The sequence below is a fragment of the Delphinus delphis genome, chromosome X (assembly GCF_949987515.2).
Source record: "Delphinus delphis chromosome X, mDelDel1.2, whole genome shotgun sequence".
Classification (NCBI taxonomy): Eukaryota; Metazoa; Chordata; class Mammalia; order Artiodactyla; family Delphinidae; genus Delphinus; species Delphinus delphis.
In genome coordinates, this window is record NC_082704.1 from 40055522 (window position 1) to 40068681 (window position 13160).

Sequence of the window (13160 nt, forward strand, 5' to 3'; positions counted from 1 at the left end):
GGTGAATGGCAATGAAGTGAAAACCAGGGTTAAAGTGTTCTGTCCTGCTTCTCATCATTGATCTTGCTGGGTTATATTAAAATCAGCTATCTCTCATGTGTTCTGTCTCTTCCTTTCCTTACAGGGGGCCCAAACTGAGGATCCTAGATTTAAGGAGTGATCTGGTCTGTAAGACAATATGCTCTGAGATTGGGACTGCATTCCCTTTCTGTTTTCAGTCATGCATTTACTCTCAGCACTCTATCCTTAAGATAGAAGCTCAGCATAGAGTCAGGTGCCTCAGGATTGGTAATTCCGGGTCTGAGCCTCAGTCAGCTCAGGAACCCATGGAATTACTAGTGGATATTTCCCTCAATAGTACCTTGAGAACAGAACAATTCCTCTCTTTCCTTTGTAGTAAGATTCAGCAGAATGTTGGGTCCTTGCACGTCTGCTGCAGAGATTTGCAAATCGATAGAATGTCTGGGCACAAAAGTATCCTGCAGTTTCTGGATCTGGGGTGCATTGAGAACCTGGAAGTGGATCAGGCTAATCTGAGTGAAGTCATCACCCTTTTGGCTCAGGTGATCCACCTGAACAGCCTTACTCTGTGTAACATCCCCTTTAAAACTTATAATAGAAGGAAATTCAGATCTTTTCTCCTCTGCCTTGGGCGGCTGGACCATCTCCAGGAGCTCAGCTTGTCTTTCTTCTGCCTCACAGATCAACTGCACAAACTGCTCAGGTGAGGGGGTGGGGAGGAACCTGGTTCCCTGATCACCTCATTGTTAACACAGAAGAGACCATGCTTGGATCTTCCTAAGCTCCTTGTAACCCATTTCTCTCTTTGCCTCAGCATAGGCACTGCTGGGAGTTTGAACATAGCTGGGGGAGAGAGGGGTACCTTATGCTGAGCAGCAGATGAGGTTAGAAAAGGAAGCTGTGCTCATTCATTCATTCATTCATTCAGTGACCGTGGGCAGATCCTAAAAGAAGTCTGTAAATATATTGGTGAAAAGACTCAGTCCTTCTCCTATTGGACTTTACAGATCTCTAGAGAGGAAGGGGAGGCATTCAGATGGAGAAGCATTAAGCTATAGGACTAATGCACATGTCCATGGATGGGCCCCAATAGTTAACACTGCCAGATAATATTGCTCCTGTATTTCCCCCCAGGCTTACACCCTGAATGGAGAGCTTGTCATCTGGTACTAGTCAAAGGAAACCCTCAGTTGGCTGCTTTCCCAGACCCATCCTCGCCAAATAAGTGAATCAGATCCAACACTGATTATGTCGTATATACTAAGTGCATGCAATTTCTTCACTTAATCTTTCCCGCAGTTCTGTATAATAATGACTGCTGTGCACGTTTTCAAGATTAAAACCCTGTACCTCAGAGTGGTAAAGTAACTTTCTCAGGGTCACAAATCTATAAAGTCTGATCCCAAAGTCCACATTGTTAACCACTTATTGCAAACCATGAACACAGTAGTTTATTCTAGAGCCTTAGGTACCTAAAATTTGGGGCTCATTGCCCTCATTCTTCTGAAATAACCTTACATTTTTCTCTCTGTAGAGTTGTGCCACCTCAGTTGGATTCACTGTATCTACCTCACTGTCAGCTTTCTCACAGAGATGTCACTGTCCTGTCCCAGAGCTCTCAGGCCACCCACCTAAGGGTATTGAGTCTCAGTAACAACCACATCTTCTCAGAAGTTTATGAGCCCTTCCAGGCTCTGCTGGAGAAGGTCTCAAGCACCCTGCAACATCTGGTGATAAACAATTGTATGATAACTGATTCTACTCTCTCTGCCGTCATCCCAACCCTGAGCCACTGTACTCACCTCCGTGTCCTTAGCTTTGCCTTCAATCCCATTACAATGCCTGTGCTCAAGAGCCTTCTGCAGCACTTGACTTCCTTGATGAAGCTGAAGCATGTGATTTATCCTGTCCCTGTCCATTGCTACGAGGAATGGATTTTTCATGACCGTTTGGACCGACAGAAACTTGCTGAAGTTCAGGCTCAGTTGGAAGCGATGCTGCACGGGGCACAGAGGAACGACATGAAATGGGTCAGTTGTTCAGAGTGATTTCCACAGCACAGGGAGGTGTTTCAACACTGATGTGTGGTCATGAAAGTGTTCACTTTTTTTTTTTTTTTTGCCTGAAACCCAAGTTTGTAGAGACACATATATAAAGTTCTACTGTTCTAGGAAACTGGGGTTAGGAACACTGGATATGTAAACTGATCTCTATAAAAGAGGAACTTTAAAAAGGAAATAGAGGAATTTGAAATGTCCGCTGGATCTCTTGCCCACTGCCCTCTACATTTTCTGGTTACTATCCACAGTGTTGGGTATGTGACGTAAGCTGACCCAGTCATGGTACATCATTTCCTTATCCACACTGATTGGTTCACTTATCCATTTATGGGCACTTGACACAAGTCAGATCAATTGAAACTCTTCCTAGAGGTGGTAGTTGTTGAATAATTTTACCCTCTAGGGACCTGCAAACTTCTTGTATTTCTGATTTCCTCAGGTGGCTTATGAGAAACCGTATGCAACTAAAAGGAAACAAACTATGCCCACTACCTACTGGTATCTTCATCAGCATATTGCTGCCTAATTTCCCAGGTCTCAGACCCCTGGCTCAGTTATTCCTTATTCCACACACATTCAGCAAGTATCTGTTATGATTTAGGTACTTTTCCAGGTGCTAAGAAAGATAAAGTCCCTGATCTCACTCAGAGTGTAGACATTCCTATGATTTATCAGTTTCTCTACTCTTTCGTGGAAGACTTGGGAAATTATTTATTCCCCCATAACACAGTATTTTTCTCACTTTTTCCCCTCACATAGTCTGCTCAAATGACATTGGTCTTTTTATGCTGTTGGGTAGCTGCTCAGGCCTCAGGTCATGGCTTAAATGTTACCTCCTCAGATAGGTTTTCTCTTACTTCCCCATTTAAGCAGATTTATTCTGCTGCTGCTTTTGCTTAAGGTACCATGTATATTTCCTTCATGGTACACATTGTTGCATATGTATTTGCTCCCTCTGCCCCTCCACTAGAGTTGCACTGCTCAGTATGGTGCCCACTAACCATATGTGGCTTCTGAACTCTAGAAATTTGGCTAATCTCAAATGTGATGTACCCTAGGTGTTGAATGCACTCTGTGTATCCAAGAGTTAGTAAGAAACAAAGGATGTAGAATAACTAATTGATAATTTACGTGTATTGTTTACATGATGAAATGATAACATACTCCATATCAAAGACAGTAAAGATAAAAGAATGTAAATTAAATTCTTTATATACTTACATGTTAGAATGATAGCATTGTATTTCAAAGACTTAGTAAGAAAAATGTTATAATAATTACGTGTTTATATGTTTACATATCAACGTGATAAAACATTGCATTCCAAAGACTAATTGAGAGAAAATAAAGTTAATTAATAGGTTGTTCCTACTGTTTGTATGTTGAAATGGTAACGTAGAAAATGTCAACGTTAACAGAAAAGAATGGAAAAAATAATCAGTATTTTGTGTATAGTGTTTCCTTGTTGAAATGAAAACAGATTGCATTTTCATTGTTGATGTGAAAACAGATTGTAGTTTAAAGACTTAGTAAGAAAGAAGAATGTAAAAGTAATGAGTGTTGTTTACATTGTTTCCTTGTTGAAATGATAACACACACATTTTAAAGACTCAGTAAAAAATTTTTTACAATTATTTTTTCTTATTGCTTACATGTTGAAGTGATAAACTGCATTTCAAAAACAGAGAAAATAATGTAAAACTTAATTAATAATTAATAAAAATAGTTAATGACTTGTTGTTACCTCCATTTTGCTACTGCATTTCTGACTTAGAAAGATAAACGTGTTAAATGAATTGTATATGTTGTTGCTTTGTTGAAATGATAACACATGGCATTTCAAAGACATCATAAAATAAGAATGCAACAAGGCCACCAATACCGTGACACCAAAGCCAGACAAAGACACTACAGAAAAAGGAAATGAGAGGGCAATATCTTCGATTAATACAAATGAAAAGGTCCTGGACAAAATATTAGCAAAACAAATCCAACAGTATATCAAAAGGACCATACACCATAAATCACGTAGGATTTATTCCAGGGTCACAAGGATGATTCAACATTTGCCAATCAATCAGTGTGAGACACCACATCAACAAAATGAAAGATAAAAATCACATGATTATCTCAATAGAGGCAGGAAACTCTTTTGACACAATTGAACATCCATTCATGACAACAACTCTCAACAAAGTGTGTATAGAGGGAACATGTCCCAACATGATAAGGGCATTTACGACAAACCCACAGCCAACATCATAGTGAATGGCGAAAAGCTGAAAGACTTTCCACTAAATTCAGGAACAAGGTAAGGATGCCCACTCTCACCACTTATATTTAACATAGTATTGGAAGTCCTAACCACAGCAATCAGATGAAAAAAGAAATAAAAGGTACCCACACTGGAAGGGACAAGGTAAAACTGTTACTCTTTGCGGATGACATGATACTTTGTATAGAAAGTTCTAAAGCCTCCACTCAAAAACTATTAGAACTAATGAATGAATTAAGCAAACTTTCAGGATCCAAGATTAACATACAGAAATCTGTTGCATTTCTATACACTAATAATGAAATATCACAAAATGAAAGTTTTTCTTTTTCATTTTTATTGGAGTATAATTGCTTTACAATGGTGTGTTACTTTCTGCTTTCTAACAAAGTGAATCCGTTATACATATACATATGTTCCCATATCTCTTCCCTCTTGTGTCTCCCTATCCTCCCTATCCCACCTTCCCTATCCCACCCTTCTAGGTGGTCACCAGGCACCGAGCTGATCTCCCTGTGCTATGTGGTGTCACAGTTTACCCTTCCCCCTCCCCATATCCTCAAGTCTAAACTCAGTTTAAAATCACATTGAAAAGAATAAAACACCTAGGAGTAAACCTAACCAGGGACGTGAAAGCCCTATCTGAAAACTATGAAACCCTGATGCAGGAAACTGAAGATGAACAAAGAAATGGAAAGATATCCCATGCTGTGGGATTGGAAGAATTAATATTGTTAAAATGTCCATACTTCCCAAAGTAATCTACAGATTTAATGCAATCACTATCATATACCCATGCCATTTTTCACAGAACTAGAACCAAGAATCCAAAAATTCATATGGAACCACAAAAGACCCCAAATTGCCAAAGCAATCTTGAGAAAAAAAAGGAATGAAGCTGGAGGTATAACCCTCCCAGGCTTCGGACTATGAAACAAAGCTAATCAAAACAGCATGGGCCTGGCGCAAAAACAGACACATCAATCAATGGAATAGAATAGACAGTCCAGAAATAAACCCATGCACGTATGGTCAATTAATCTACAGAAAAGGAGGCAAGAATATACAATGGAGAAAAGGCAGTTTCTTCAATCAGTGGTGTTGGGAAAACTGGTCATCTACATGTAAAACAAAGATTAGAACATTCCCTCACACCATACACAAAAATAAAATGGTTTAAACACCTAAATGAAAGACCTCAAAACATAAAACTCCTAGAAGAGAACATAAGCAGAACACTCTTTGATAAAAATCATACCAATATTCCTTTGGATAAATCTCCTAAAGCAAAAGGAATAAAAACAAAAATAATCTAACGAGAACTAATTAAACTTAAAAGCATTTGCACAGGAAAGGAAACCATCAACAAAAATGAAAAGAAAACCCAAGGATTGGGAAAAAATATTTGCAAATGATGTGACCAACAAGGGGTTAATATCCAAAATATATAAACAGCTCATAGAACTCAATGTCAAAACAACAAACAACCCAATGATAAATGGGCAGAAGACCTGAATAGACATTTTTCCAAAGAAGATGTACACGTGGTTAACAGGCACATGAAAAGATGCTCAGCATCGCTCATATTTAGAGAAATGCAAATCACAACAACAATGACATATCATCTCGCACCTGTCAGAATGGCAATCATCAAAAAGTCTACAAATAACAAATACTGGAGAGGATGTGGAGAAAAGGGAATCTTTGTATGCTGTTGGTGGGAATGTAAATTGGTGCAGCCACTATGGAAAACAATATGGAGCTCCCTTAAAAACTAAAAATAAAACTACCATATGATCCAGCAATTCCACTCCTGGATACATTTACAGAAAAATAACAAAAGCATTGATTTGAAAGGTTCATAGCAACACTATTTACAATAACAAAGATATGGAAGCAACCCAAGTGCCCATCAACAGACAAATTGATAGAAAAATATGGCATATATACACACACAATGGAATATTACTCAGCCATAAAAAGAATGAAATTCTATTTGCTGCAATATGGATGGACCTAGACAATATTATGCTTAGTGAAATGTCAGATATAGAAAGACAAATACTGTACGATACCACTTGTATGTGGAATCTAAAAACTAATACAAGTGAATGCATATGCACAATGGAAACAGACTCGCAGATATAGAAAACAAATTTTTGGTTACCAAAAGGGAGAGGGAAGGTAGGAGGGACAAATCAAATTAGGGGCATGGGATTAAGAGATACAACTACTATGTATAAAATGGGAAAGCAACAATGATATACTGTATAGCACAGGGAATTATAGGCATTATCTGATAATAACTTGTAGTGGAGTATAATCTGAAAAAATGCTGGATCACTCTGCTGTACACCTAAAACTAATATAGTATTGTAAATCAACTATATTCCAATTAAAAGAAGAGAAAGAATACAAAATTATTTAATAATATGTTCATATTGCTTACATATTGAGATAATGCACTGCATTTCAAAGACTTACCAAAAAAAAAAAAAGAAAACTAATTAACCATGGTGGTTAGCACCATGCTTACATAAAACATCATTAGTTATGCCAGTCTGCTTTAAGATGATAACAGCTTAACTTTGATCATATGCAAAATCGCTACACTTTTACCTCTTCCCACCTCATTTTATGTTATTGTTGTCCCAGTTTGTATCTTTTATATTGTGAGCACTAATGAATTAGTGCAACTGTATTTATTTTTAATACTTTTGTCTTTCCGTTTTTATACTAAAGTTAAAAGTGTTTTATCCACCACCATTACAATGTTGGAGTGTTCTGAATTTGACTATATGCTTACTTTTACGTATGAGTTATGCTTTCGTAGGTTTTCATGTTGTTAATTTTTTGTTTTCACTCAAAGAACTCCCTTTAGCATTTTTGTAAGGCAGGTCAAGTGGTGAATAACTCCCTCAGCGTTTGCTTGTCTGGGAATGTCATCATCTATCTTTCATTTCTGAAGGACGGCTTTTCTGAATAGAGTATTCTTGGTTGTCGGTTGTTTTCTTTCAGCACTTTGAATGTATAATCCCACTCTTTCCTGGACTGCAAGGTTTCTTTTCAGAAATCTGATAGCCTTATGCTGTTCCCTTGTATATGACAAGTGGCATTTCTCTTACAGACTTTACAATTCTCTCCTTGAAAAGGAAACCCTCTTACACTGTTGGTGGGAATGAAAATTGATACAGCCACTATGGAGAAAAGTATGGAGGTTCCTTAAAAAATTAAAAACAGAACTACCATATGACCCAGCAACACCACACCTGGGCATATACCCTGAGAAAACCATAATTCAAAAAGTACATGCACCCCAATGTTCATTGTAGCACTATTTACAAGAGCCAGGACATGGAAGCAACCTAAATGTCCATCAACAGAAGAATGGATAAAGAAGGTGTGGTACACATATACAATAGAACATTACTCAGACATAAAAAGTAATGAAATTGTGCCATTTGCACAGATGTGGATGGACCTAGAGATTGTCATACAGAGTGAAGTAATTCAGAAAGAGAAAAACAAATATCATAATATATACCTTATATGTGGAATCTAGAAAAATGATACAGATGAACTTATTTGCAAAGCAGAAATAGAGACACGGATGTAGAGGACAGTCATATGGATACCAGGGTGGGAAGGGGGGGTGGGTTGAAATGGGAGATTGGGATTGACATATATACACTACTATATATAAAATAGATAACGAATGAGAACCTACTGTATAGCTCAGGGAACTCTATTCAATGCTCTGTGGTGACCCAAATAGGAAAGACATCCACGAGAGGGGATATATGTATGTGTGTGTATATATATATATATATATATTTATATATATATATATATATGGCTGATTCACTTTGTTGTTGAGCAGAAATTAACACAATATTGTAAAGCAACTATACTCCAATAAAAATTAACTTTTAATAGAAATGACAAAAATTCTAGATTGTTGTAAGTATTCAAAATAAATAAGTAAAATATAAAGACAGTTAAGAAAAGAAAAACAATTCTTTCCTTGTCTTTGATATTCATATAACCTCCTATGAGATGAAACTGTTCGAGGACTTTTGAGTTTCGTGAACTTGGGGGTCCATGTTGCTCCCACAAGTTGGGTGGTTTTCAGCCATTATTTCTATAAATAAAATCCCCCCCGCCTCTCTCTCTCTCCCTTCCTCCTCCTCCAGGGTCCCCATCATCCATATATGAGTCCACTTAATGGTGTTTTAAAAATCCCATAGATTTTCCCCAATATTTTTCATTCTTTTTTTTTCTCCTCTGATTAGATAACTTCAAATTACTTCTTTTTGAGTTCATACATTTTTTTCTTCTGCTTGATGAAGTCTGTTGTTATAGCTCTCTGTTATATTTCTAAATTCATCCATTGTATTCTTCAGCTCCATAATTTCCTTTTGGCTCCTTTTCATGAGTTCTCTATCCTTGTTGACTTTTTTATTTTGTTCAGGTATTGCTTTTCTGATTTCATTGAGTTGTATTGTAGCTGGCTGGGCATCTTTAAAACAATCATGTTGAATTCCTTGTCAGGCAATTCATGGACCTCCATTTCTATGGGGTCAGTTACTGGGAAATTATCTTGTATCATTTGTGGGGTATTGGGCTTCCTATATTTTTCCTGCCCCTGAAAATCTCGTGTTGGTGTCTTCACATTTAAGGAAGGAATCTCCTCCATCAGCCTTTACTGACCTTTATCAGGAGAGAAACACCTGCAACACTCAGCCAAGCTAGGGATACTGGGGGTTCCCTGAGGCCTTTTCTGTGGATTCACCAGCTCTGCCCCTCTTGCTCCATCTTGTGAAGGAAGTGTTTGGATGATACACGCCTTTTCTCAATTGCACAAAGCCAGGACACATGCTGACAGCCTCCTGTTTATTTTCCCCATTTCGGTACCCTGAAGTGTTTAAGGTATGTCTGTTCTCACCATCCAGCAGAGTGGTGCCAGTTCTCTTTATGCACATGTGCATGATCTGTTGAGGCATGAGTGCACCTTCTGCAGGGGTGTCCACGGAATGCCGGTTCTGAGGGGCACCAGCATATAGAGTGCTGGATGTGCTCGTGGGCAAACTGAGGCTTCTGTAGGTGATGGGTCCTATGAGGTTTGTAAGGTACAGTCTGTGAGGCAGTTAGTAGAAACTGCAGCCCTTTGTTGAGCTTGGTGCCCTGTTTGCTGTAAGCCTTTGCCCTTTCCCCTTCTCCTTGCTATCCCAAGACTATTCAGCCATGCTCATCACCTCTGGGTTCTGGGTTTGGGCAAGAAAGAAGTGGGATTCCTGGGCAGCGTCTAGCACCACTGGGTATTCAGGTGCTCACCACATTCTCACTATCTCCCATGGGAGGAATTGCAGGCCTAGTGCATCTATCTAGGCATTGATATGTGTAGCCTTGCGGGAAGTTTGATATTGGTAGGGTGAAGCTGTTCTTCCTACTCTCTTCAACGTGTCTGTTCTTGGAATTTTTTTTTAAAGGATCAGGGTGTTGGGGCTTCCTCACTTGATACTGGGGCTCCCACAAAAACACTCTCGCCCATGGCTGATTAGGCAAAATGTTTACTTGGAGACTCCTATTCTGCCAACTTCCTGACGTCACACTCTAGAACTATGATTTGAATGGAAAAATGTTTGAGTGGATAAAAAGAAGCAGCCCAGGAAAAAGTTCATTCTCGACTAGGACTATGAAAATCTATGAACCACAATTTTATTTTCAATGGTTTTCACGTGGATGGGGTTTCCGAATTGTACTGGAGAGTCATATCATGACAAAAGACACAGCTTATGAATAAGCACCCTGTACAGAATCCTTATCTTCTCACTTCTCTCCATCCTTTGCCCAGAAGAAATTTTAATTGTGGATGTAATTTCCTATTTCCATGCTATGGTAATCCTCACAGGATAAGCCTCTTATTCGACCTATTATATTCAACCTAGGGCTGTAGAATTTTACATCATGATGGTTGGTGGGTAGGGATATTCAACTCTACGCCACAGCACAGTAACTGCAACCGTTTCTCTTCTTTCGAGGTGGATGGACCTAGAGTCTGTCATACAGAGTGAAGTAAGTCAGAAAGAGAAAAACAAATACCGTATGCTGACACATATATATGGAATTAAGAAAAAAAAAATGTCATGAAGGACCTACGGGTAAGATGAGAATAAAGACACAGACCTACTAGAGAATGGACTCGAAGATATGGGGAGGGGGAAGGGTAACTTGTGACAAAGTGAGAGAGTGGCATGGACATATATACACTACCAAACGTAAAATAGCTAGCTAGTGGGAAGCAGCCACATAGCACAGGGAGATCAGCTCCGTGCTTTGTGACTGCCTGGAGGGGTGGGATAGGGAGGGTGGGAGGGAGTGAGACAAAAGAGGGACGAGATATGGGAACGTGTTTGTATGTGTGGCTGGTTCACCTTGTTGTAGGGCGGAGGCTGGCACACCATTCTAAAGCAACTGTGCTCCAATAAAGATGTTAAAAAAACAAACAAAAAAACCACTGACAGTAAACTTACGTCCATATATCTTAACGAATTTCAAAAAGGAACAAAGAGAAACAGGTTCTGAATGCAATTTCCATAATGATACAGCCCCATATGACGCTGTCTCCTGTGTACTGTTGCTAGGTAAGTCAACTTTGCTTTCTGAAAGTAAAGTCACATACGACATCTAGTTTAGTTGTACATATGTGTGTTAGAACAAGAAGAATTTGAGTATTTACCTTTAGGTAAACAGCATCACAACTGTTCTGTTGCTCCCCTTTCCCAATTCTCTGTGTTAGATAAAGCCACTCCTCCTCCTAAAACCACTGGCACCAACTCCCAAAGTGGCCACCTCAAAACAAAAAAGATAAAAGAAGGAAAATTTGTTCCCGTGAAATCCTGCCAAATCACATGCAAGAGAAATGGTTTATCATGCTGCCTAAACACAGTGCCTGATAAATGTAATGCCTAAACTGGACCCCAGATACACAGATCTTTAACCATAGAGTTTCTTCCCCGCCCCCGTGATATATAGTAGAGCGTGGTGACAGGGCCCCACTGATGTAGCTAAATGTTTTCAAAAGGTCCTGAGGAACTCCGGATCGTCATCTCAGAGAAAGAATGATTGATTTGAGTTATCAGGTCTGACAGGAGCAAAATCTGACTTAAGAGGGATAATGAGGAGGCCAGAATTGGACTTTTGGTCAAAAAAGTTGACCCCAATCACCATCAGGTGAGCATAGATAGGCTCGATAAAATTGTTCTGCATCTTGCACTGTTGATCTGCTCATCTGTATCTAATTATAACAACTATATCAGGTCTTGGTATCAGATTCCATCCTATGACTACATGGAGATGTTTCCTAAATCCAGCGTAGAGTTTCATAATAGGCTCTATTTTAAATAAAGATATGCCTCCTTTTTTGTCTCTTGAATTTATGTGTCCCACAAATAATTCTCCACAGTTACATGAGACACAGTGACCTGCACGAATAACTGTCTTCTCTTACAATTCTTTACACCAAACTAGGACATTTTTCAGTAGGCCTAGAACCACAGAGTCTCTTGTCTTTCTTAATACCTCAACTTTAACCACAGTGGAAAGTTTGATCTGTTGCATTTTCTTCAGCTCATTTATGCAGCCATGCCACATTGCAGGAACCTAGCAAAATAATCCAAACAATGTAAAGCATCGTTTACCGAGGCCAGCAAACCAGAAAGATCAGATCACACTTATTTTGGACATACTGATGATCCTGCAGCTTCCCACACAAATCAGCAAAATAGGTGTTTCTGGATTTGCAATAAAAAAACCCCTACAATATATATTGTCCTACTCCTTTCTCTGTTCTTTCTGTGCAGACACAGACGGAATATGCACTGTAAACCCTAATGAATTCAGATTCCACTCATTTGTAATTGTTGTAATTCAGGCACGGCGAGTATGGTGACTAAACCTTATGATACCTTCTTTTCAGTGTTTATTTAAAAGAAGGAAATGTTTTCAGCTATCATCAAGCAATTCATAAACAACTCATATACACATATTTCACATATCAGAGATACGTTTATATCTATACACAAACCTTAAATAGAGGCCATGAAATAGACTCAAATTTGACTGGGTCTAATTAGCGTGGCATCCCAAAGAGCTCTCTCAAGATCTCAACTTTTCAGTAAGTGGGGCTGATTTGCCAGATTTTCTGAAGTAGTTAGGGTGTACCCAATGTTACCTTCTGGTGAGGAACCTGGTGGGTGAGCAGAACACAGAGTCTGGAGCCAGACGGCCTGTGGGCCAGTCCTGGTGTGCCACCTGCAATATCCGTGACCTCTTAGTCAGGTGATTGATTTAATACCTCTGGACTTCAGTGTTCGCATCTGGAAAGTTCTGTAAGGGTACGTAATCTATAGAGTTACCTCTCTTAAATGAGTTACCCTTCTCAAGTGTGTGGCCCACAGTAATCACTATACACTTTGCCTCCGAAATTAACAACTACAACTCATTAGATTTGGTTTAATTTCCTTTAGCCCTGCCTGAAACGGAAGTCAACAGCGCTTACCTGTACCCACTGCTTAGGCTCTTCACAGTACTTTCTACAGCATGCCCAGGACTGTGGTTTAGGGGAGGACTTATTTCATCCTCATGTGTTAATTTGTTATGTGTTAAATTTCATGTGCTATGGGGCGGGAAAAAAAGCACATAAAATTAACACGTTAGAGTGGGGTGGGTGTACGTAAAGCCCAAGCTTGTGCGCTTAGAAGGTCACTCGGAGGCACCAACATCACAGAGCAGATGAGGAATGT

General features: G+C 39.1%; 1 protein-coding gene across 3 annotated transcripts in view; it reads right to left on the bottom strand.

Moving 5' to 3' along the window:
* Nucleotides 1–13160, bottom strand: part of LOC132417944 (selenocysteine-specific elongation factor-like) — a 453767-nt gene that overhangs the window by 7938 nt on the left and 432669 nt on the right. For 2 of the 3 annotated variants that reach the window (XR_009517956.1, XM_060001825.1), the window contains exons 2-3: nt 1824–2018; nt 362–512 (exon numbers count right to left, since the gene is read on the bottom strand). Coding sequence is in view for 2 of the 3 variants with exons in the window: in XM_060001825.1 (XP_059857808.1) it covers nt 362–512; nt 1824–2018 (346 nt within the window). In the remaining variant the exon portion in view is untranslated. The remainder of the gene's footprint in view (nt 1–361; nt 513–1823; nt 2019–13160) is intronic. The other variant, XM_060001824.1, reaches the window with a different exon arrangement.